Source organism: Hirundo rustica, chromosome 7 (genome assembly GCF_015227805.2).
Source record: "Hirundo rustica isolate bHirRus1 chromosome 7, bHirRus1.pri.v3, whole genome shotgun sequence".
NCBI classification, from domain to species: Eukaryota; Metazoa; Chordata; class Aves; order Passeriformes; family Hirundinidae; genus Hirundo; species Hirundo rustica.
In genome coordinates, this window is record NC_053456.1 from 6,962,744 (window position 1) to 6,989,104 (window position 26,361).

Sequence of the window (26,361 nt, forward strand, 5' to 3'; positions counted from 1 at the left end):
TCAAAGCTTGACTTTGTCAGTGGTGATTTTATGGCTTTTCAAATAGTGAAAGTCATAAAATGACAAGGAAAGGTGGGCTTCACTTTGTGGCGCAGGACTGATCACTTCTAAATGAAATTGTTTCAGAGTGAAAAATTCCGGGACAGGATCAAACATGAAGAGAACACATTCCTGTTTGTGAATAAAAAAAGGCGGGTAGAGAAATGAATTAGAATTTCGTTGTGTAGAGGATAATTTACTTAGAAAATAAGAAAAGTTTGAAATCTTTTGTCAGTGTTGATACCTGTTGAAAATGTAAGAGCTGTCAGTGCATGCTGGCAGCTTGTGGGACTGTTCAGGAGAGGAGAGGATAGCGTCAAGGTGGATGGAGCCCTTCTCCTCCCTGGGCATTATGGAGCTTAAGGTTTGCTGGAGCCTTAACTTCAGTTTCAGATGATGTTTCTAAGAAATTCCCCATTCTTTTTGAGTCTTGACTATGTTCTTAATTAAAGATAAAATTACTTCTCATCATTAAAATGGCAAAATTACTATTCACCACTGAAAATACATCCTGATTCTGTATAGCTTAGGTCTTGGCAAATGCATTGATTTCAGCACAATTTATTCAGAAGGTAATTTAAGTAGTATCTTTCTTCGTTAGATGGAGATGCAAAGCCCTATATGTGACAGTTTCTGAATCTCAGATTTCCAAATAAAAACAAAGATCAAAGTTTGGGAAGCTTAAGTACACTGCTAGAATTTTTGGTCTTGTTACATCAATGTAAAGCAGTAATACAAAAAGAACAGCTGAGAAAAATGGAGCCTGTCATGTACCCAGTGTAGCTTTTATTGTGGTGCTTGATCAGAGGAGATGAGTTACCACATCAGGACGAGCATCAGCATTTGCTCAGAATTAGGGATAGGCAGTGGCTTGTGACTGGATTGACCTCCCCGCCTCTGTCCTCATGGATGGGGAGAGGCTGGAGCAGCACCGTTCTTTGGTGGAGCCCTGAGCTGTTACTGTCACCTGATACGGGTTTTCTTTTGTCTGGCAGTTGAATGAGTTGAACCTGGTGGGAAAGGAGAGTGAAGGAGAAATTTTAGTCTAAGGACAGTTTTGAATATGCAGAATTATTTAGCACATTTATGTTTTGCTTGGACTAAATGGGCTTTCCTCAAACTGTTGTTTTTTAGAACGATCTACTGCAATATCTACCAGTGATACTGAGATTTGAAATGTATCTTTCTTCCATCCGCACACTGACTACTTGTGTGCTTGGTTCCATCTGGAAAGGATATAATTGAATCCTTGTTTGGCTTCTTTAATTATTTCTTTGCAAAGTCCTTGGCTGGGAATTTTGCCACTTACAATACAAATATTCAAACCCAAGAGCATAAACTGTGCTTTCAAAGAGCATTTTTGTAAACCTTTTATCATTTGGAGGTTTTTCAAAAGAGAACATGAGACCTTCTCAATGAACATGTTTTAATATTTTAAATCCCCAGAGATTTTGTTTCCTTGCAGGTTGGCTCTAGTTGCTAATTAACTTTGTTAATTAATCATGCTATAGGGATGAAACATGCTTGATTAAAAATAAATAAGACCATATAGCAACAAAGTGATGCTACTGTTTTTTCCTATTTAAAAGCAAAGATTAAAAAACAAGATTGACTTTGAAGCTGCATGTCAAATGTTCTTTGCATTTGAAATATGTGAAAGGCTAAAGCAGCTAAAAGCTGATTATTTTTGCAGCTCGATCGTAGTAAAATGCTTATTCACCATGTTGTAACACCATGTTAAAAATGGGGGCTGAGAGCAGTCACTGAAGGTGCTGCCTTAATCAGAACTGACTGAGATGGTGGATAATAACCGGAGGGTTTATTTGGTCATCCTGAGACATGAAGGTCCTTGTTTTTTCCTGTCATCTATCTCATATGGAAACTTCCAACACTGCAAATTAGTTTGAAATGCTGTTGGCTTGTAAAGGGATTCTGACCACGCTCCTTGCCCTTCACACTAGCGCGTGTTTGCGTAGAGGTGGTGGGAAACGGCTCACGGCGGGCAGTGGGCCAAGTGCATCACTGACAGGGCTCCCTGGAGCAGTCTCAGGGATGCCTGTGGTCCACAGGCACACTGAGCTCCTGCCGCTCGTCCTGCCCAGAGGAAGGTAACCATCTGCATGGTCTGGCTGTGAGGCGGCAGCTCCTTCACCTGGGGAATGCAGCTGGCAGGGAGGAAGCAGGAGCACAAAGTTTGCTTGCCTCAAAGCTGACTATTTGTAGGCACTGTTGGAACAGATGGCTCTTCTGTATCCACTATGGCACTTTTTTTTTCCTCTCTCCTACATGATAGTCAGGTTTCTTTTTCATTTTCCGCTATTGAAAAGCGTTTCTGTTCCTAACAGCAGCAATGCTGTAAACAAAGTTTGAGAAGGCCAGTCTTTGCTGTCCTTCAATGGGAAAATTGCTAAAAAAACTCTTTGGGAACATCAGCTGGGATCCTCAGCCAGAGAGGGAAGACCTGGCATTGTTGGAGGAGCCTTCTTTGTGAATGGACCTTGGGTGAAATTTATTCTAATAAAATTCCAGAAATGTGTAGCTGATTCTGTATTGGAGTCAACATGGAGAGAGGGAAGTAGGAGTATTCCTGATGTAGGAGGCATAGCTAAATAAATCTCTCCAGACCACTGGCAGGAAGTGTATGGAGGAGTGGTTTGTGGGGGGGGGTTGTTTGTTTATTTCCCCCCCACCCCCTGCATATTTTCTCATAAAATATCTTTAGGCATTTGTTTTGCAATTAAAAGGTCAAAACCTCCTCAAAGGGAATACTTGCTTTTTCCACTAGAACATATTAGGGCACTGAAGCAGTGCAAAAATGCAAGGGGCTATTTCCAGCGGATGAACTGAATCCTTAAAATAGGATTAACCAGTTTTATAATTTGCCTGGGATAGTATCTGAGCAAGGAACAGGGAAGTGGTACATGTCTTTCAGAAGATGTGTTTAGGATTCCTGTGTTAAGGCTCTCAATGCTGGACTAATGCCATTTCTCAACCTTCCATAATTTTTCACGTGTGCCAAAGGAAGTCTTGATATCATGCTGTAGAACGCAGACACAATTTCTACAGGGCTGTGGCTGTATCAACTTCAACTTTTGCTGATATTCAATGTTTTCAGCATCTTCCCTGTTAACAGATGAGGATTTTGGCAATGCCTGGTGCTGATCTGATACCCACAATTGTCAGGTGTGTGGGGAATGCTGAGGGTTGCAGCGAACAGGGAGGACTGGTGACAAGTACAGAGACTCAGCTTAAACACCACATCTTCTGCTGAGGTGGAGAGGCGGAACTGGTGCAGTGACCCAGGCGTACACCGAGCTGTGGCTGAGTGACAGGATAGCTGTCATTGCATGGGAATTAGGCAGATTTTCCTCATCAGGAGTGGATCCTGAGAAATGGTTTAAAGGCTACTTTTTTTTTCCTGCAAGTTTGGGAGTAAAATACCATAGAGCAGTTAGTTTTCCATGCTGGATGAGTGTAACCCAGTCAATGATAGGAGCATTTTCAGAGCCTGGGTCCTACTTCTGCTCTGGCTTGGCACCTTTGCAGGTTTTTTGGGGATGGAGTTTCCCCAGGTCCTACAATAGGAAATTATCTTTCCTTTTCTATGTATGCTAATCACTACTTTTCATTCCCTTCTTAAAACTTTTCAGTGTACTTGAAAACTTGTGTTGTATTTGCCAAATCCTTAATTAAACAAATTAATTATAAGTTGTGTCAAGCCAAACATTTGTATAAGGATCTTATATGAAAAAAGGCTAATTAAAAAAAAAAAATCTAATAATTAAGTAGTTGCAAAATGCATCACAGTGTGTTTATATGTAGAATAGATGGTTTTAATTTCAATTTTGTGCATATATTTATTGATGATGCAACAGCCTTCTGGCATGCATTAATATGATGCGGAATAAAGCTGATGTGCAGGGCTATAGGAAAATAAATAACACAATCTGATTTGCACAGTCTGTTTCCATATCCCCAGCATGATGAGCTACTTCGTTGTTTGAATGAAGCAAACGATGTTTGGATTCAGCTGATTTATTGACAGCTCTGTCAAAGTGCCATGAAATGAAACAATAACGCAGCCAGTAAATATTCCAGAGGAACGTGGGGAGGAGAGCGGGGCCTGCCGGGGTTACCCCAGCGATGTGCAAGAATGCTGCCCCGATGGGGAAGCCAGTGGGGAGTGAACTGCTATTCACGGGCTTTTCTTTCCTCAGGGAGAAGCTGTGTGTGGCTCGGCTGCAGCGGGAGGTTGCCCAGAGTAAGAGCGAAGGAGCCATGGTAAGCTGTGCCCGCTCTCTGCTTTGCAGTCCTTGTCTTACTGCCTCAGGCACGTTTGGCCTGCCTGAAGGTGGTCACCAGAGCAGCCAGGCTGCCTTGGACACAACAAAGGGTTGCCAATGACGAATTCATAACTGGGAGGAAACTTGAGGTTCGACTTCCTTGGAAAAGCCATGGTAGAGAAAGGCTGCTTCATTTTGCTGCTGATGGTCCTCACTGGAATTACAAGCAAGGCAAGCACAGGAAGGCAGTTTCAGATCAAAAAGCAGATCAAATATTTGCCTGCCTGTTAAATCTTAGCCAACCACAGAAAAATGAAAGAACACAAGCATGGAAGCTTAAGAAAGCCCCTCAATCTGATAATTTTGTAAATCATGTAATGCTTCTTATATCTTCATTTTTCATGTAGCAATTCATGAGATTAGCCTTGTGAGCAAAAGATGAAATGGCAGATTTTTGGTTGACCGCAAACCTCAGTTTATAGAGTGACTTATCTCTTCAAAACAATTTTCTTTAGGAGCCAACATGTGCTGAGTCTGCTTAATTACTTAATATCTGAGGAACTGTTCCCATCTGTTAAGTTTGTTTGTCCCTATCTTCAGGTAAAGTGTCTTAAACTTCCATGGGATAAAGCAGACCTGTTCAAAATCCTTAAAACCCAAACTATCCCCTTGAACATACATGGACGTGCCACTGATCTGAGTGAGTTGCACAATTGGCTGTGAAAGACTTTGGTGGTCCCAAGTTTGTTTAACTTAGTGGGGAGCAGCTGTAGAAGGTCCCTGGGGAGGGGATGCTCTGTGAACTGTGTGATCCCACCTGCCTCCAGTGAGTGCCATGTATAAACCCTTGGTGATTAATACCGTGAGGTGAGATTTGAGGGACCTAAGTGACGGGTGGGAGAAACCAGCTCTGAGTTTATTGCTCTCACCACGGCCCCAGATGTGCCCAGCTCAGCTGTGGGAGCCACTGCCCTCTCCCATCCCTACTCCACCCCGATGTTCCGTCCTTGGGGTCTGCAGCGTGGCTGAGTTGGCCACAAGGAGACTTTGAGATGGGGTTTAAGCAGTTGGCCCATGGATAATGTGTGTGAATGGACACAAAAATCCTGGAGGAACCAAGGAACAAACTTTTATCGGGTAAAGTTGCAATCCAAGAGTCTCTGACTGAGATAAAACTCCTGCTGCCTCCAGGAGGAATTTTGCCTCAGGAAGAATGGTAAAGATCAGGCATTGGATTTGCAATTGCATTTTAGTTTTCAGTGTAAATAAATGTCAAAATCTGGGAAGAGCTGTTTACTCTATTTGAAATATTTCCTTTATTTTTTTTTTAACTAACATTCCCTTGGAGGCATAGCAGTAATATAATATATTGAGTGTAAAATATACTTAGTGGGATAATCCAAGACTATATGAAATGAGCAATACTGATTAACCTTCCAGAGCTGGTAAGGCTTTTGGTATGTGCACCCACGCTGTGGTCTCCTCTCTTGCCTGTCAGACGCTTCTTACGCCTTTCACTGTGGGTTTGTGGATCACTTCTCTCTGCTAACCAGGGTGTAGAATTGTATAATTTGTTGAGAGGCCAAGTGTTGTAACCCATTAGGAGCTGACAGGTAGCTCTCCAGGGGTGCAGTCTTCCCCCAAGGTAAATACTGGGTAGTTTTTTCCCTCTTCCCTGAGGGGTAATATGCACAATTATCCTGCCACTAGAGCCGAGAGCGAGTGTGCCTGTAGAGATGATTGCTTTGAAGCAGCTGATGTATGGAAAGTTCTTTGTGTCTCAGAGCTCCGAGCCGGTGATTTTAATATGCAACACAGCAGTCATTAATTAACATTAATGAACTTGCTGGGCTTTGAGCGGTGCGAGAGCAGCAAGGGTCCAGGGGCCGGAGTATTTGAACCCAGGGGAGGCCAGGGATTAAGAAAGTCGCGCAGCCCCGTTCCCAGGGCGTGCGGCGAGGCGCCGGCTGCGTTGGGAGCGAATACCTGCCAAACACTCGTAGCGAAATTTCGGCGAGGGATTCCGAGCAAGCAGACCTTTGGCAAGCGGCAGGGCTCCCTCCCGAGCAGCGCTGGCTGCCAGCAGCCTGCCTGCAGGCTGCCCAGCCCATGTGCTGCTCTTTTTGGTGTGATGGACGTCCCCCGGGGCCGGCAGGCTGCGCAGGGCCACCAGCCAGGCGCAGGGCGCCCGAGGGCCTGGCGGTGCTGTCACCGCCCGGGACTGGGGATCAGAGCAACGGCACCCCGCGGCCTCCCTGCCGGTGACAGGCCTCAGCTTTATTTAATCACTAATTAGCTAATCGCCTTTACTCGCTCCCGTTTTCTTTTTGTTTGTTGCGCTGGTTAGATCGGCACGAAGGTTTTCACGGATCCAGCTCGTTCATTTGGAGAAGGGCGCAGGTGACAGCGCGTGGCACCTTCAGTGGCACCTCCAGTGCTCGGTCTCGTGGAGAGCATTTCTTGCAGTGTGAACAAGGCAGGGAGCGCAGGGAGCTGCCCTGCGTCCTGGGAGCTGTGCAGGGCATCACACAGGCCTGTGGCAGGATGGCACCTCGTAATACCCACTAGTGTTTTCGGCTTTTTTCAAAAGAATAGTTGTTTTTGCTGTCACAGATAGGTAAAAGGTGACCAGTTCATGTAAAACACACTCATTGTAAGGGTGAGCAGGGAGCGTGTGCCCTGTCCCTGTGTGTGCTGGAAGGACAAGGACGTGGTGCAGTGGGTTTTCCCTGTCCTTCCCACTCGGGTTCCCCCAGCCCCCAGGAACCACTGCAAAGTGGACACGTACATAAAACCGGTGTCTAATAAACACGAAGCGTGTGCTGTAGAAGCTACTTACACTGCAATGTCTGTGCTGAAGAAGTGGCTCTGTGCATCTGTAAACACCTGGTGAGTGAGGATGAAACGGATGTACTCAAGGAGAGGTTTTTCTGAGGCTGAGAATCAGCCAGTGTGAGCTGTGTGGTACCAGTGTGTGGGACCCACAGTGCTCCCCGAAAGAATTGGGCTTTTGAGATGTCCCAGAGTTACAGTTCTCTTGACTGATTTGTTACTGGAAGGTAATACAGAAGATGTTTTTTCCATATGTTTTCTTGGAAAATTTGATACCTCATAATATTGGATTATGTGGATTTATGACTTACTTTAATTGTGAACTGGATAATTCAGGCTGAATAACTGACAGTTACTCGAGTTTCTTTATTTTATGAACCACCATCAGTAAATATTGATTGTTCACTATCCAAATGTGGAATTACTGCCTATCCATCCCTTGAAAGTTCCAGCAGCACTGAGCCAGGATTGTTGTTTGGCCCTTCCTGTCACTAGTGGTCTTTAATTTCATAGTGTGCATGTTCAGAGTTTTCTTAGTCATGTCTCTTCTGACTCATCAAGGACGACTCTTTGTAAAGGAAATGGAGATGATCAGTTCATCTGTGTACCCTTCTCACTACATGTGATGGGGACTGTGCAGGTGTCTGTAGTGACAGTGATCCCATTATTAAAATAAGCAGCTTTCAAAGCAAATCACAAGTTTATTTCAAAACATACTGAAGGCTGAAAACCATGTTAGTCATCAAAGTATTTTTTATATCTTTGAAATGCGTGATTTTGCACCTTTCGATGCAAAATGATCAGGAAGGGTGTTCATTTTTATGAGATTTTCTTAACAGTGAACAGTGCCAGGTTTGGAAAAATATGAGAAAAGTGTTGCCACACTTTAACAGTAGAGTTCTTGTGGCAGAGTAAGTGTTGTTTTAGCAGAAACTAGTTTAAGAGCCTAAAATGAACCAAAAGTACATACAATTACATTATATTTTGATAGCTTGTATAAGTTTAAGGATTATCCAGAAAAAAAATCTGCATTTTTTTGTTTGATACCTTTATTTGTATCTGTGCTATACAGTTTTGTTATTTTGTTCTTTCCATCCAAGTCCTTTAGTTCAGCTCTGTTTTCCATTAGTTCAGTGGCCTGTAACCTACATAAAAGAAATTGTACCACTCTGGCAATTTAGCTGTGAAGGTTAAAGTGGGATGATACTGCCTTTTATATCTACATGGGTTTCACTTAGGGTGGGCCCTAGGCTCTGATTTACCGAGTGTCCTGCTGCGTCTTTAAGTGATGCAAAGTGATTATCATGGGCTCTTCCTGGTACCCGTCTATTCCACACCTGCACCCTTTTGTTGAAAACACAACCATGTTAAGTGAATGTGAGGTCCCCACTGAATAGGTTTCCACCCTCCAGTAATCCTTCTGCATTAGATTGATTTATGAATGTATCAGATTCTTTGTTAGCATGTAAACCACTAATTAATTTAAAGCTCTCTGTGGAAAAATTAAAGCCCTGGTTAAGGCTTTCAACAGGCTCAGATGGTGCTAATAATGGAAAAACAAGTTATATTAATGAGTTTTGATGGGATCAGCACAATTCTTGCTTTACAAACAGTTTTTGCAGTAAAACAGTGGAGACTGCAAGTTTTTAAATAAAGAGTGGAAGAAATAAAAAAAGAAAAGGCATAAAAAGCTCGCAGCGTCAGTAACGTGTCCCATTATTGTAAGGAACTGAGTCACTTCTGCTTGTTACAACTTTCTTAAATGTAATGGGTTTAGATATATGTAACAGCCTCTTCAAAAACCACAGGAAGTGCAAACCACTCTTGTTTCCAGATTGAATCAGAAGTTGTAATCAGCTTTGAAAAGATCTGCCTCTTCTCATCAAGCGCTGCCAAGCTGGAGTGTTCACATGGAGATGGATGTGTTGAAGTGCAGAAAAGGTCTTGACTGAAATTGCAGTAAAGTCAGTTGAAAGCTTGACTGTGTTCTCAGCTTTCCCAAATTCCCAGGGGACTTGTATGTAGTTTCAGTCTTTTGCTCTTTGCTCAAGTTCAGGCTTTTAGCGTGGGTGCTAGTTTTTGGTGAGATGAAAGAGATGATACCCCAATTTGATGGTGCTTTGTTGAGCTGAGCGAAATGAAGATAGAAAACAAAATCCTTTTTTATTTATTTTTTTTAATTATTCCTTATAGGAAGCTGAAAATGCATGGTTAGAGAGGCAGCCCGTGATTGTAGGAAATCATGCCTCTCCTGGGAGCTGCATTTACCTCTCCTGGTGCTCAGCTCTTCCGGGGCACCGAGACTCAGGCCACCACCCGGCCCTGTGGTCAGCTCTGCAGCGGAGGGTAATGCTGCCCCATTAATCAGCTAGCAGGGTCAGCATGCTCACAGCCCCAGCTCCCAACATCTGCACTGTGTAGCAGGTTTTTAGGGAGGAGGGGGAATGCTGAGGTTGCTCTCGGGCCGGGGTGTTAGAGATGGCAGTACAATGTCCTGCCACGAGCGCAGAGGCTCTCGCTGTCACCAGTGATGAATCCCTGCCATCCCCTCCGGCCCTGGGGAAGGCTGCTGTTGCAAAAGCACCCGGGTCTTTTTAAAGTAGAGGATATTTAGTAATAAATGAAGTGTTAAAGATGAGATACGAAAGGCTAAATGTTCTTTCCCACCTTCTGGGTCTTTATGTTCTATAAAAGCATCTATCTGTGCTTTAATTAGAAAGTAGCAGAGAGAGCGCGTCAAAGTAGCTGTTTTGAAATGTCTAATTGAATATTAAATATCCTAAACCAGAAAGAAGCAATCTGACCCTTGTGCTGCCCTCTCTGTGAAGCTGTGTATTTATGCACAGGTAGCCCTGATGTCTGGCTCCTTTCTCTGAGAAACTTCATCGTGGAAACTCAGTGACATTAGTAGCAGCTTTAGCATCAATAATGATTATCGAAATTCTCTACAAGCCTGGTTTACTGCTCCTGGACCTCATTAGTTTTTCATACTTCATTAGGCCGAATGTCCTCATTCACAACTTCACCGTTTTGTCTTCAGTGGTTTTAAAATAAAATTTATGTCCTGGGTACCTTTTGCTGCTTGCTTCAAGCAAGTACGTGGATATTCTGAAATTCTGTATTTTAAAGCTTTGACGAATTTAGGTATTCTCCATGATTTAAGCTGCTGACACTTCCAGCAGTCCTTTGCCAACGAGAGGCCGATTCCCTCTGCTCAGAGCCGCCTTTCCAAGCGTGCCTTGCTGTGGCTGAGTCCCTGAGCGCGGTTCGTCCATCGGGCTGCCCGACGATTCCCCGCTCCGCCAGGAGAGGGCGCTGCAGGCACGGGAAAGCCGCCCCTGGAATTCCCGCTTGGAGCTCGCCGTTCCAAGGGCAGCCATGCGCCGCCCGCAGCTTCGGCGGCTTTTGCCCTGATCACCGGCGCGGAAACACCAGCGCTGTATCCAGAGGAGCAGAAATAAGATTTTTTTTTTTCCCCCCCTCAGCTGGATCTCGCCGAAGTGGTGTGTCTCTCTTCAGCAAGTATTTAGTCAACGTAAAAAAGAAGAAGAAGGAAAAAAAAAAAAAAAAGTCAAACAGAATTATGTAAAAATCACTGAACACGGAACAAAAATTGCATTAAAATGCATTTATATAAGGTCTGCAAGTAAGACAGGCAATCTGTAGAAAGCATGTCATATTGGCTAAAGTGCCCTCCAGTAGAAATTGCCATTTATAGATAACAAAGGCAGGGGATGTGCAAGTACTGAAAGGGCACAGGCAGTCTCCTAGCATCCTTGGCTGTGTGCAGTATCGGAGCGGCAGTTGGCTCCAGCGTGAAGCAAATCCTGCTTTATGACTGGAAGCAGATGGAACCTGCTCTAGGCAATACCTCACTGCCTAATGGGAGTGATGCGCCCATGCGCTAATAACAGTGAATTGCACACATTTTCATATCAAAGGTTAAGCTCTGCAATCCTGAGCTCCTCCAGGCAATGGCAGGAGTTCACTCGAGTAAGCCACACTCTCGCTGGATTAATATTTTTGCGAGGGTGACCTGGATAGGGCCACCAATCTGCACACTGGAAAGGCAGAACATCTCTGGTCTGGTTTTAGCTCATGTGAAAAAGGGATCTCAGGTAGGACTGAATTAGTCACAACATCTAAGAGTGAGGAAGAGGGAAGGTGAATGTGTGCACTGGGCCAACAGCTGTAATTTTATGCAAACTAGGAAGATAAATTTATACAGATTAATAGTAGTGAAACTGCTGTGGTCTACTTGGTGTTGCAACTTTGTTCTTGAAGTACATGGAGAAATTAATGTGTTACAAGAAGTAAAAGAAGGTGCTAGATTTTTGTTGGGCTTGGTTTGTTTGGTTTATTTTTTGGTGGCCAGGAGTTAAACTATTACTGTAGAATTTATAATACCAGCAATTGCTTCTGTAGAAGATGTGTTTCCATTGTTAATTTGGGGAACAGAGAAAAATGCATTAATTTATCTTCTTAAGACTTCTTTAATTTTTTTTTTAATTAAAGGTTTTGATTTCTTTTTCCCTGCATGTGGCAGAGAAGGTTACCAGGAAGGAGAGAAAGTTCCTGTATAAGGAAGGACAGAATTTATATACCAAGGCTTGCTCAGTTGTGCTGCTTGTGTTAATTTCCCATTTATTTAAATTTTTGGAGCTTGTTCTGTGAAGTCAGTGCTGACCCTTGGAACGAGTCAGCTCAAGCAGTGCTTTAAATTGCGTGTGAGTGTACAAACTCCTTCCTGCAACAAGTCTTTGTTCAGCATCCAGCCCGTGGAGCCCTGGTCCTTAACTGCTCCACAGCACCAAGAGAGCAGGGTAAGGTTCTGCTGGCTTGTCAGCTCCCTCTGGGCAGTGACACAACATAGGTATATAGAAAATAATCTGTTGAGGGTGAATAAAAGAGAGACAGCAGAAACTGGGACAAACTCTTGGTGCATTTCTGACCACTGAACAGTTTGCAGGTAGACAGGAAAGCTATTTACAGATCATCTGAAAAAGATTTGGACTTTATATTTTGGACAGTATTCTTTGTGGCATTAAGTCCCGTGAGCTTTTTTGTTGTTTTTCTCTTGGCAGAGCATAATCTCATCTCTCTGCAACTTCTCTCTGAGATTTAAAAGAAATACTAAAACACAGTAAGGAAGTAATGTCTTCCTGTACTAAACCTATTTAGCTTTGTACAGATTCATATAATCTGGGCAACTGTGATTCTTCCTGTCCTTTCCCTCCCAACTCCAGTTCTCATAAACTTCAATTCAGTTTTTGCTTTGTCAGGAATTTGCTTTTACGTACTTTCTGTTTGTTTTGGCTCCGTGACCATTGCATTGTGATAAGGCATCTTTTGATATTCTACGGGATTTTTCATAATGAAGATCTCATGACACAGTTTTCCAAGTCTGGAACTGGTGATCAGACTTGCTTGCATGTCCTGCAAGAGGAGACTGTCTAGACTGTGGGAATGACTGTGATGTTTGGATTGTGTTATTTCCATACTGCTTGGCATGATGCACTCTGTAGTTAGTCTGGAAATTAATGAAAGTGCCAGGCCTGGTACAGGGCCCTACCTGGCTGTGAAGTGGCTTTTCTTCCTTCTCCAAACTACATGGAAAAGTTGTGCCTTCCGTGTAGTACCTTGCTGTGTGACTGTAAATAACCAGGTGCTTAAAACCCCTCTTCACTACATTCATTAATGGTCATGTTCTTTAACTTTGGTGTTCTACAAGGCCTATAATTACCTTTGCCACCTAAATCCTTTATAACCTTGGAAAAGATTTAATTCCTGACCTAAATAGCTAATTTGTAAAACAAGCTTTGTTCTGACTCTTCTGCTGTTTGTCTCTTTGCCTGTGTAGGTAGTGAACTCTTCGGGGAGGAGGCAGGGTCTTCTAAATAGTGCTGGTTGCTGCTTGGATCCTGGAGTGCTGGTGTGCCGTGAGCAGTCACAGCCCAGGGCCTTGGAATGAATAGCGAGAGGGGATTTGGCTCAGTGTGTGTGTTCACACAACTGTCATTGTGTAATTACATCTTTAGGATGCACATTTGTGATTGGCATCCATGGTGACATTGCTTATTTAGAAATACTTTCTGAGTGTTGCGGAAAAATCATTATCTCTTGGGAACATCCCGTTCCTGGTGGTAAGTATTAAAAAGTGCCCTGTGGCAGTGGCTGGCACAGTTTTCCATTTAAGAAACTTTTTCCATGGATGTCTCTGGAGGAGCAGGTCAGAATTTCCAGGTGCTTGTTGAAAATCTTGAGTTTTGAACTACTTCCTGATGTCATTCGTAATTAACCACCTCAAAAGGGAAAGCTTGTGATGTAGGAGATATCGTCAGAAAATACACGCACTAAGTGAGAAGTTGAAAATTAATTTCATGCTAAAACTAGACTTTGAGAGTTGCCAGCTCTCATAGTCTAAAGACAGCTTTCCAGTGCTTGTGTCTTCCATCGGTGGATAAGGGAAACCTGTTCACAAATAGGTGGGAGGAGATAAGCAGAAGTCAAGGTGTGAAGACTGCATGTGATCTAGTACACATCAGAAGGAAGAGCTTGAGAAGGAACATGAGCAGGTGAGCAGAAATACTCTTGTGAACCGCAAGAAACAAGAATATCAGCTCTGGAAATGTGTTTAATGTATAGAGACAGGAAGGAGAATATTTTCTTAGTTTTGCTCTCCCCATGTAGCTACTGGCTTGCAACTCGATTTCTGGGCAGGGGCAGGACCAGCAGCACTCTGTGGTGTTGGTCCCCATAAAGCCACAGCAGCTGAGCTGTACCAAAACCTTCGTGCACCTGAATGCCAGGAACCCAGCTCTGCTTGCGTGGTCATTTGCAGCGTGGGTGGTTCTTCTCAGCCCCATTTAGACAAGCTTGTTCATAATTCTCCTGTATTGAATTTGATGTCAAACTTGATGGCTTGAGTGAGTGACAGGAGTTGTTTGTTTTAGTAACATATTGCAGGAGTCCCCAGAAGCACTGGGGAAGAGCGAATTTCCTGTTCTGCAAATGGGCAGCAGAATTTATTTCTTGCCAAAATTTAAAGACTATATAATTACAAAGAGTTTGCTAACCCACTCTTCATACTCCTTGTGCCCAGTGGGCTGTACCCAAACTGGCATGGCTGGGATTCAGGAATTCTCTAAAGCCTCACTGAGCTTTCCTGATTCAGGGCAGAGGAGTCACTCTCCTGCTTTTAAAGTGGGAAATGATCTGAAAATTTAATGTGCTGGCCAAAATGTACTAAAAGATTCAGAATGACTCTCCTGACTCCTGTTACAGTGCTCTATGTGGTATAAAATGTTCATGGGAAGTCCTGATTAATTTAATTATGTGATTATGTGTTTTATTGTCCAGGAGCAGAACTTCTGCTCAGTCTAATAGCTGCTGATTTTTTTCAAATAAGTGCTGAAGGTGGAAGTGGCAGGAGAGGGTAGAGCTGTGCTTCTTGGTTCTAGTAGTTAGTATTTTCTAAAGAAAAGGAAACATACTTACTTTTTTCTCTTCAGGAATATCAAGCTGACACTTAAAATTGTCAACACTCACTATTAAATTGAAAAAAAATCCAGATTAGTTTTTTTATGTCTTAAGTCAGATGTGTATGTGACTACATGCAATTAATAGATGAGGATAAACTAGGGTTAAATCCAATAAAACAGATATATTCTGCATAAAAAGATTAATGTGGTAATTGAAGACCAGAGAAGTAAGTCTCAGAGTTTTTATATCTGTTTCTGACCTTCAGCTGTACAAGTGTATCCAGGCTACTTGTTCTAGTAAGAAAGGGGACTAGAAGAGCAGACCCTCTAAGGGCTGGCACTTAGAGTTGAGCTGAAATTGGTCTCTGGAAACACAAACAGAAATTCAAATGGACCTATTACTTAAAAGTGATAGTGCAAAATTATATCAGGTGGAGACAAAGGCTTTTAGTTATTTTATTTTGACGGGTGAACGAATTAAAAACTGCATGAAAAATTGTTGTTTCATTTTTTCATGTCCTGCCCAGTACCAGACTTTTAAACTCAGGCTGGCCCCTGAAAGTTGAGTCAGTTCTTGTGAGTGTGTGTTGTCAGCACTAATAAAGATTTTTGTAGTGGCAGCTCTGTTAAAAATACCATGGAAGATGTGCCAGCTAACAGAAAAACCACAGCATTTCCCTACTGCCTATGGCAGTGCCTGCAGTGCTAGAGGGGTAAATATGGAAAACAGACACATTTGTCAGAAAACTAAAGCAGTAGGACTCTGGAATCTGTGCAAGGAACAGCTGAGTAAATAAGGCACCTTGTTTTGCAGTTACTTACCAACCATAAATGGGCTCTGCAAGTGGACACAGAAAAACTGTAATAAGATCTGACATGTGCATGAGGAATGCTGTAAAGAGCCTGAGGAAAAGAAATGCTGTTTGGAAAGGTAGCAGCAAAGTAGTGGTGCCAGAGGTGTCAAACGTGTCAGATGAGAAAGACAAATAGAAGAGTGAGTGTGAAAATTAAAATATGAGTATATCCCAGATCTGTGGGGGTCTGATGACACTGCAGACTGTTCTGAGCCACATCTCATGACTGGCATGGTTAAGTTCTACTTCTGTCAGCCTCATAAATTTTACTTAACCTTAGATCTCTTTCGGTTAACTCCTTGATGTCCTATTTACTGGCAGGAAATACAAACACGTTAATGAGAAGTACAGAAAATGAAGAAACCCTAACTGTCCTCAGCATCAGGGCAAAAAACAGTGCAGTGAGTAAATCCCAGAGCTCTCTGGAGCACCAGAGTTCCACTGACCAATCCGTTCAAGCCAAATAAAACTCTCAGAAGTGTGCTTTTTCGTGGTGCTTATCCTGTGTTTATCCTGCTGCTTTAACTCCTATCTCACTAACACAGATCCAGGCAGGAAGCTCTTGATTCAGCCCCCATGCCCGTTTGTTCTGTGAGCATTCAGTCCTTCAGAAAAGAAACCACTTGTATCATCTAAAGGCCACGTTGGTCAGGAACAGAGGAGGCTGGCACACAGGCACTGCAGATAAGCAGGAGGCATTTGGGATGTGGCTGTGTCCCTGCTGGGGGTTGCTGTCACCCCCTCCCACTGCGCTGGGATTATGCTGCTGCTCCATCTTCTGCTTCATTGCACCACCCTCCAGGTAACTTCAGAGCCCTGCTGGGGGCTCAGTTCAGCCTTGCCTTGTTCTGTGCTGAGCCTCAGGCAGTGCTCTGCTGGCTGGAGAGGCTGGTGACCTCAGCTGCCCAGCAGGAGGGGTCAGTCTGGGACAGTGACCTTGGCTTCCAGCACAGCTGGATCCAGAGGAAACCTGCTGGCTGGACCCTCTTGTTGCTCGTGCTCTGTGCCTGTGTCCTCTTGACTGCACCCTTCAGAGAGTGCAGCAGTAAATTCTGCATTGTTTCATGTGCATTCTGTAGGTTAAAACCCATACCAGGTGTACAAGAGTAGCATGAGTGGCACATCCCCTTTCATTGACTTTTTTACCTGACCCTTCTCTTCTGCCCTTGCAAAATTGTGTTTTATTTCTGCTGGGCACTATTCCACTGTAACAAGGTCTTTCAAATGGATCAGTGTTTGAGAAATCAAAGTCCATTGTGACTATGAATTCATAGTCTTCCATTCACTTCCTTCCCCCCACTCTGTCTGGCCTTCATTGCCATTTGCAAGTATGCCAAAAATACTGTTCCGTGGTAATGTTTACATAGTGGCTTATCAAAATATTATTACCAAGTTAAAAGGAATTTAAATAAATCTTCTGAGTCTGAGCTGACCACTGTTTGCTACAGTTCATGGAATTATCTTCTGTAGACACTCCAAACAATGACAGGACCTGGAAAATACCTGGCTTTCTAAAAACACTTCTGTAAATCTTTCTTAGCTGTGGGATACTCTGGTTTTCAGAGCTGAAGGATTCTCTTCACCCCTTCCTCCTGAAGTCTGTGTCTAGGCTGAAATATCATCCAAACTGACAGCAAATACCTATTACTTAGGTATGGAAGAAACCAAGGCCACATCAAAAATTAAATGTAATCTCAGCAAGTGCAAGTGTGGAAATTACCCTAAACCATGTGGCCTAAGGCTCATCTCGTGCATCTACGCAGAGCATGGCTGTTGCTGTAGGTCACAAAAAGTCCAAAGAACTTGTAATGTACTTAAGAGAGCTTCACACAAATCTTCTGGTCCTTGCTGGAAGACTTCTGATCCAAGAGGGAGTTTCTGCTTGCCGAAGATAGACAATATCCCATGAGGTCAGGCATATTCTGGAACATGGTTCCTTCTTGGATCATTTATTTCTTCTCTTTGGGTTCATTTATTTCTTATCTTTGTGACTGGGGGGTTTGATCCACAGCCCGTTTGTTCAAATAAATGCACTAGAAAGTGGCTGAGAGTCTTGCAGTCTGTCATCATAGAACATTCAGCTCTGAACTCTCAGAGTCTGTGAAGTATTTATGCGTGTAAATTCAGGCTATACCTGTGTTATAGCTAATGGTTTGGTGCCCGTTTTATTTATTCACAGATATTGTTTTGTTCTTATGAAAAACTCAAGTTCCAGGACCTCAGTTCTATTTCTGTGAGCTGGAGCTTTTGTTTTGCTAGAAAACATTTTACCTTCTGTTTTCTGCATTGCTGTGTTGATATCCCTTCAGGAGATGTTCAAGAATTGCAGATCTGGTAGAGAATTGTAGGAGAATCAAACAACTGATACCTTGCTGGCCCAGGTGGGTTGGCTCTTACAAGTTCTCTGCACACACTATTTTGTGCTGTTTTATGGTTCAAACACCATTGTTACAAAATTTCTGGAATCAAAACATGTGAGAAACACAGAGACGGGATTTTTTTTTTTGTTTGCAACAGAATTAGATAAGGCTCTTTGTAAACAAGTTACCTTGGTTATAAAACTTTATTTCTAATAAGAAGATATTGTATATACCTGGTATGAAAACCCACACAAACAGCTTTTTGCTTAGTTAGAAATCTTAATGTAATGCAAGTCGCCTTAACAGAAAAGCATGTAGTAAAGGGCTTGAAATTATAATTACCTATTGTAATCTAAGATTTTTCAGGGAATTTTTTGTTCTTTTTATTACTTAGCAGTCCCACTGTTTCTAATTTTGGTATTGAGGGAGTTTTTTACTTCACACTTTTGAATACTAGGTATTCATATGGATTATACCTATCTTAATAGAGTTAGCAAGTTTTTATTTGAACTTGAAAAACATTTCATTATGTTTAATTTAGAGAAATGAGATTTCTTTAATTGCTGTCTGTAGAAGTTATTAGAAGCTCAATTACATTTGCAAATTCATTTTTTAAAGTGTTATAATTTAAAGATTACTAATTAAAAAAAAATCATGTGGAATGTTCAGGTTCACTAATAGTAATGCTCTCTACACTGCTCCAACTGGAAGAAAATAACGTTTAAAATGGAGAAATGAATTATGCTAAGAACTGAAGCAAGTCTTCAAAATTGGCCTATCAATTGTGAATTTGAATAAATAGCAACAGTTTTATTAGGGAGACAAGATTTTCAAAAACTGTATTACTTGCCTACATTCAGCACTGCAGATGTGGCTCAGATGAGCTTTAAGAAGCGGGGAGAATGATGGATACTGGGGTGGAAGTGTTCACCTGTGTGAAGCCTACCTGTGCATGCACTGCTGCCAGGGGCTCTGTCTGCACCTGCGTCTCTGCTGAAACACGTCCACAGAGCTCACTGCAATCTGTGAGCTTCTGGAAGGCAATGAGGGGGACTTCTGGCTGTTTAATTTCTTTTCCCAAGATGACTCTGATTTTTTGTGGCCTGTCATTGGGTGTTTCACAGAAATAAAGAGCTGCTGGGCAGTCAGAGCTCCCTTTTGGAGCGCCACAGCTCCTGGAAGGGATGGGTAGGCAGTGATTCTCATTATCCAATTCTGAGCCAAAAGTTTTTATGAGTTACTTAATTTTTTTTTCCCCTTGTAAAATAAATGTTATCACAACTCCAACTATATACACAGAACTGCTGGTGTAATAGCCTGCCTAATTCAGATTAATTGTAGGCTTGCAATGATAAAGGAGCTTCAGCACAGCAGTTATTTTGTCGCACAGATGCAATTAAAATCATATCAATGAAGTATAAATAATGCTAAATTAAGTTGCTGTCCTTCCACATGGTGGCAATTTTGAGCTAGTGCACAATGAAAGCTAGCATCTTATTTTGTTCAGAAGGAGTAACTACACCAAGAAACAGTTTCTAATTTCCTTGAATGGCTCTGGAGCAGCATTATCACCCAACAGTCTGAAGTGTGTAAATTACTATCTCCAAAATATCACTAATAATAATAATAATAATAATAATAACAATAATAAGCATTTCCTGTTTTGTCATTCATCTTAGAGGCAAGAAAAGCTTGAGGTTTACATCTGAAAGTCATGGGGTACTTGTGCTAGTCTGAGATGAAGCCAAAGAGACAGATGTGCTAACATACAGAAATTTCATGGTGGAAAATGAATGATTTGCTTCAAATTATTTAATTTTGACTGGTTTCAAGGCATTTTTAGAAAATTCTAAAAGAAATTATTTAGTGTCAGTTAGATTTTCCTCTGGTTTTTTGGGCAGCCTGTCATTTTGGGAGCAGAATGCTGTTCTCAAGAACCATCATTTTTTCTTACTGGTATGAAAAAGCTAGAAGATACCAGTCTAAAATTAGGATAGTGCTTTTTAATACTATTTATATCTGACTGTTGCAAAGCTGTAGCAGGAATAAGTTTAAGGAAAATGGTTACATCATAAAATAATTGGGGGAAAAAAGTAGAGGCTTAATATAAACCCAGGAATTTTCTTCCTTAGCCTCTGTGGTACAAGTCTTGTCAGGTGAAAGGTGAAACAAAAAAAATTGTTTTGATTGCAAAGCAGCCACACAACCTCACCATTAACTTTCTTATTTTGAAGAGATGTGGACGTAAAGCTACCTCTCCCTCCATGTACCCTCCAAGTGTTTATGTTATTGCTGTTTTTAATTCAGTGCTTCACTGTGCTTTTAATGCACCTGTAACTTCATCCCTGGGAAGGCTTTGGGTGTTTAAATGTATTTGTCAGTATTCTCAGTGTAGCTGGAAAAGGTAATGAGGGACAAAGGCACTGCCACTGTTGGAAAGCCCTGCTTTCAATAGCTGGTTAATTTAATAAGTTTTTCTTCAGTAAAATGATTCCGCTGTAAGCAGCCTGTGAAAATTGTAATAAGCACGATAAGCAGTGAGTGCACTTCTTTTCTTCCCATTCTTTGGGGGAATGTTTTTTTCATGCTGAGAAAGTCCACTACAAGGAATGCTGCAATGTTCTGCAAAGTTGTTTGTCAGTGCCTGGGTTTATTTTTGCAGAGAAGTATTGATTACAGAATGAGAAACATTTGGTTTAACAGGGATCGATGAGTAGCAAACAAAGGACACTGAAGTTTGACTCATTTTAATTTGAACAAAAATACAGTACCCAGTGCAATTCATGATGAAATAAGAAATGATATATGCTCTCTGGTGTTTAGTCACATTTCTTTCCTGTCATTTGTGAGTGAAATAGGTTCAGATAGAAGACTGTAATATCCTGTGTGCTGGATTTGGGAGCAGGTTGCACATGAGGAATTTGAGGGGAGAGCACTGGGCTTGCAGGAGGGGGACAAGCAGGTCCAGCTGCCTCTGGAGAGAGGTGAAAATCTCACCCAAGAGATTTTGTGTTAGATGAGAGTGTAACCTCTGTGTTAGATGAGAGTGAACCACCTTGGATTCTTTGACCTGTTTGATTTGCAAGGCTCAAACACAAGCTCTCCCAAAATACCTGTAACACACAGAGAACATTTGTACTTCCCTTTCCCCAACTGCTTGGGCCGTGAGCAGCTGGGGCTCAGGTGTATTTTGTGGCACTTGAACAAATACCATTTGATCACCAGGCATTTTGTTGGGAGAATTAAATATTCATTGCATCAGAAAGAATGAGTTACTTTGTTAAACCAGCTGGGAGACCAAGTTGCAAATTCCAGTTTCTATTTCAATTAATATTTCATACTTAATTATTTAAAAACGGAACTGCTTCACCATCCCTCTCTCATCTCTTGTCCCAGGCTGTTCTGGGCTCCTGCCTGCAGCAGTCTTTCAAAAGGGCATACAAGGGTGATAAAATAGTGGGCTTGAATACTTTGAATATGCATATTAATTTGTAAGAGTATTGAGCACTGACTTGCTAGAAAAAATAATTTTAGTGTGCTTCTAGTAGCTGCTATTTGTTTGCTTCGTTCAGTTCTCATTGTTGCCTACTCTGTGGCTACCTTTTCTCTGGCTCGTGGGATGTTGTGTTGTAAACCAAGCTATGAGTCTGTTAAATTACGACTTTTATAGCAAGGTATCAGAGGAATAGCATCAGAAAATGCATTAAAAATAAATACATAAAAGCTCAGGTTGGGTTTGCAATGACTTAATGGTACTTCAAACTCTAAACCAAAAAATATTTTAATCTTCCCATCATTTAAATTCACTGCAAAATATCTGTTTGAAATCAATATTAATTACGCAGAAATTGTGACCCTCTTTAGCAAATGCTTTAAAGTAGTTGTTAAAAATTTAATGTGAAGGTTATTAGCCTGATTTTGGGCAACATTAAGCCTGTGCTAAATATTCTCTTGTAGACTTTTTTTGACAAAATATTGGTCCCATGTTTGCATAATTAGCAGCACCATAGTAAACCCGTTCTTAAAATGCACAGGGGAAGCAAAGAACAAATTTAAGACGAGAGGATTCTTATTTCTACTTAGTCAGTAGCTCGCTCTTGTATTTATAATATAACCTTAATCATGAGAGATTGCATTTGTGCCCCTCTTAAGAATTTTTTTGATATTTGAACCAGTCAGTCAGGTTATATCTCGCTGTTCTGAAGAGCTGCTTTTCATAAAGCCCAAGGACAAGCTAAGCAGCAGGAGGAGGGAGCAGTTCCTAATGGAAGTGTTGGGCCGTCCCTGATGGATAGCAATGCTCTGTGCAGCCTGAGTGGGGTGTGTGTGTGCCCCACACCTCTAATTCTTCACTTGCAGTCATCTTTAGTTTTAAATCTTGACACACAGCCATGTTTTTTCTTTAATGTATTGATAATATTAGTGATTATGATGATAAGAGTTTTTATGCAAAAGATAAATTAACAAGTTAAAAAAGAAAATGCTCTGATGTGGTGGGCTGACCTCAGCCTTGGGTCAGCTTTGCTTCTGCTCCACATCCTCAGCAGGACCTGGGGCGCAAAAAATTACAAAGTTTGTACACCAAGATAAAGGCAGGGAAATGGAGAGTTTTGGCATGGGAAATCTGCTTGAGTTACTGAAATGCTTGACCCCCATGAGGAGAAATCCCTGAGTACTTCTCCAAGAAGTATTTTCATGAAGTTGATCCTGCCGTTCTGATGAGACATTTGATGATTTCACCAGCAGGTGAAACAGGTAAAGGAGGTAAAACTCCAAGTCTCTGACTTGGAAGGTTTTAGTGTCATCCGTGTCTGGATTTAAAGTTAACAGTGAAATAGCCCTGAGGTGGAAAAGAGGTAAGACATCAGCATTTCCATGCCAAACCTCACCGTGCCACACATTCCCTCTGTGTGCCGGTGTCAGGCTGTCCAGGAGCAAAAGACCTGTTGTGCCTCCCTCACCCTGCAGCACCACGTGCTCTCTGCCTTGCAGGCTCCCCCATCCACCTTTGTGCTTCCCCACCCAACAGACCAGACATTTGCACTTTGGTAGAACGTGAAAGAACCGGGTGCTGACATTTGTGACACAGCCCAGGGTAATTAAGGGAGACGCAAATGGTTGAGCTCCTCTTGGGAGACGCTTTTATGGCTGCATGGGGTTTGTCCTTAGACCAAGAGCACAGCTATTAACCAGTAACTGAGAATAGATGGTGTCTCTTGGTCTCCTCATGGAGTGTTGGGGAACAAATTTTTCTGTCAAACACTTGCGTTACTCCCAATCCAGTTATAAATAGTTCTCATGCGTTTTGTTTTGATCGTGAGTAGCTCAGATTGGATTCCTTCCTTGACTTTTAGAAGATGACTTAACGTGTGGTACATGTCCCTGCCTGCATGAGGAATGAAACATTTTGACACGAACGTTTCTACAGCTACACAAAAAGGAGCGTGCTGAAGTGCAGGCGCTGGCTCAGGAGCATAATGAGCAGCCCGTGAAACTTTGTTCCATGTTAAAATATTCCAGTACTTGCACCAAAGTATCAGGAGAGTTTGCTAACACTGTCTTTCACTCTAGTTTGTTCACATAATTTTTTTTGCCTGTTTGGAAAGTTACCAGGAGTTTGACTGGGTGATGTGATGAAAGTCAGGCTCTCTGGGGAGGCTGAAAAGGGGAAGCAAGAATCAAGTAAAGGTTATGCTTCTAAGAAGGGAAGGGTACAGCTGTGCTGCAAGGAGAGGAAACGGAAAAATAGTTTGAGCAGAGCTCATGGAAAGAAGAATCTGCAATTAAAGAGGAATTGGCAAGTGGGAATACATAACTTCATTGGAAGATAGCAATGCTTTTTCTAGTGTTAAAATGAACTGAAGCATTTCACATGATACTTTTTTTATTCAACCTTTTCTTCACATAGCATGCTAATTCTATTACTTTCTATAAGCTTATATTCACTATAAAAACTTTAAGGAGCTCTGTTTATTTCTTCTCACACTTTTTTTTTTTTTTTTGCACAGAAATAAAGTGGGGTTAGCACAGAGGAGCTTATAAAGTGCATTATGTCAGCACAAAACTCCTGCAAAGTTCAGGGATATGTTTTCTTCTTACAGGAGACAAAAAACCCTAAAAAAATCTGTCTTTAATCCTGGCCTTTCTGTGTGTTAGGCTCACTTCTCTCTTCTGACACTTCATTATGGATTTTCTGGGTTTGAATAAAAATCTAGTTCTTTTTTCTGGCGGATAAGGTCACTACTGCTGGGAGCTATTTTTTGTGTGTAGTATACTTGAGTGTTTTGTGTCCTGCAGACTGAAAACTTCCCAAGTGTGGGTGGTCTCTTACACAGTTTTCTCCCCACTTCACAGTATTTATTGTCTGCGATCTGGCTGAAAGTAGATCTGCGTTCTGCCTGCAAGAAATGGCAGAAGTGCTGCAAGGTTGCCAATAAATTCTTGTGAAGAATCCTGGGCAGTGAGGGCTGTTGGTTGTGTTGCTGTGCAGTTGTCCTGTGGGCAAGTCTTGGCTCCATTCATACAGGAGGATTTTGGTAGCTGGGAAGAGAACTCAGAAGTTCAGGGCCATAGGTCAGTGCTGATGGTTCTTGTAGCCTTGTGAGTGGTTTGCTGTTCATCCTTAAACCTGAAAGGAGCAGGAGTTTTGTACAGCAACAGTATGTGCTCATAACTATCAACGTGTTGTAACTCCTGCCCGTGAGGTGGCTGAATTGGAACTGGACATATAGCTCGTTCCAGAAGTTACTAATGTTTAGGGATTTCATTCCTGAAATGTTACTGTGCTTGTAATGCCCATTTGTTGCTCGTTTAAGAGTACTTTTCTTAAGGTGATTCCTTACGTTCTTTCTTCTTAAGAAAAAAGTCCCCATGTGGATGTGCCAATCTATTTTGTGTAGGATGATAACATAGCCTTCCCCACATGAATAGAAGGAGTAAATGGCAGCAACAGCATTCTCTGACCTATCAGCAAGAGGTAAATGAAACCTAGAAATAGCTTGCACAGCTCTCTGACCTGTAGGGAGAAGTTTGGGCTGTGAATCTGTGTTCTATGCAGTTCTCTACCAGAGAAGGTGTGGGTTTGTGCTAAGCAGGAGAGTGGCCGTGCCTGTAGGTACAGCACAGTCCTTCTGCAGGACAGGCAGCAGAGCTGTGAGCAAGCTGCAGAAACCTTGGCAGCCAGATGGAGAACAGGAGACTCATCTGCTTTTTGGGGTGTCACATTTTGTCTGTTCTACCCGTGGAGATCTGGCTTTGTACAGAGTGTAGGAAGATTTATTTGAGGTCCGGAGCATGGTCAGCATGGCAGACATGCAGAGGTAGTTGCTGTATCAGAATAAGATCATTGTGGCTCTTGTGATGCTGAATAAGCCATGAAGGCATGGCTGAATCTCTGGTTTCTAGTCCATTGTTGTAGTTAAGCTTTAATGTGTCAGGTAGCTCAGGCATAGCCTTGGGTCAGCTTGGCCGCTCAGGTGTTCATAGTAGTGCCTGAGTTTCCTCCAGGATGGCTTCTCAGTTCCTGTAGGAACAGCTGCATATTTGGTTTGAAGCCCAGTTTCTGTAGACACCAGTATTTTCTGAAAGCTTTTCTTAAGTCCCAGGTGGTAGTTATATATTTCTTTTATGTCATTTTCCTTGTTACCTACTGTGGTCCTAGATGTCCCTTTAGCAGCAGTGAAACTTCTCTACAGGAGAAGATGCTGACAGCAATTCAGCAAGATTTCCTGGAGCAGGATCATTTTGAAGCTGGCATTGATGGGATCTAAGCTGGAACAATACTGACTGCTGTGAATATTCTTCCCATATCATTAGCCTGAATTATCCTCTGTGAGCCAATTGCTGTCTATATTCTGCGTGGTGCTGAGCTCTCTGCACTTCCTTCTGTGGCAGAAACTCAGGATTACTCAGCACCTGGCAGGACATGGCTATGTAACGCTAGGGACAGTGATTAGATAATTTAGTTAGAACAAAGTATTTATTTGCCAGTAATTTGTTTCTTCTTGTGCAGTTTTCCATTTTCCAGGTATTACATATGGCCAACCAGACAGAACCCCTCTGTTCTCTGAGTAATTCCTCCTACTTTTTCACAAGCATATAGATATTTCATTTAAACCTTTGCAGCCTCCCTTTGTGGCATCTGCTTATTTATCACTGTCTTTAAGATCTGTTTTCCACTTGGCAATGTTCATATTTTTGGTCCCCTGGTTACTGCTATTGTAAATTATTATCCAGTAAGATTTATAGCGGTGAGATTTGTACAAATAGCCTGTCTCCCCCATTTAATGGCTTATCTTGGAGATACCTTTGTTATTTACTAATGAAACTGTACGGATAATTCTTATATACATTTTTGCAGGTATGTCATGAAAATTTAGGTCAGACATGGAATTACGTCAGGTTGACAGGCAGCAAATCTCCCTGCACCAGAGGCACAAAGCAGATGGATGTGGGGAGCCCACTGTAGCTTTACAATGACCTAACCTGTTCCTAAACATGGGAACCCCATCAC

At 42.1% G+C, this 26,361-nt stretch overlaps 1 protein-coding gene across 1 annotated transcript in view; it reads left to right on the top strand.

Annotated features, from left to right (window-relative positions):
- Positions 1–26,361, top strand: part of NCKAP5 (NCK associated protein 5) — a 347,214-nt gene that overhangs the window by 147,756 nt on the left and 173,097 nt on the right. Inside the window, exon 4 of the mRNA XM_058421378.1 lies at positions 4,261–4,320. Within this exon, the coding sequence (XP_058277361.1) occupies positions 4,261–4,320 (60 nt within the window). The remainder of the gene's footprint in view (positions 1–4,260; positions 4,321–26,361) is intronic.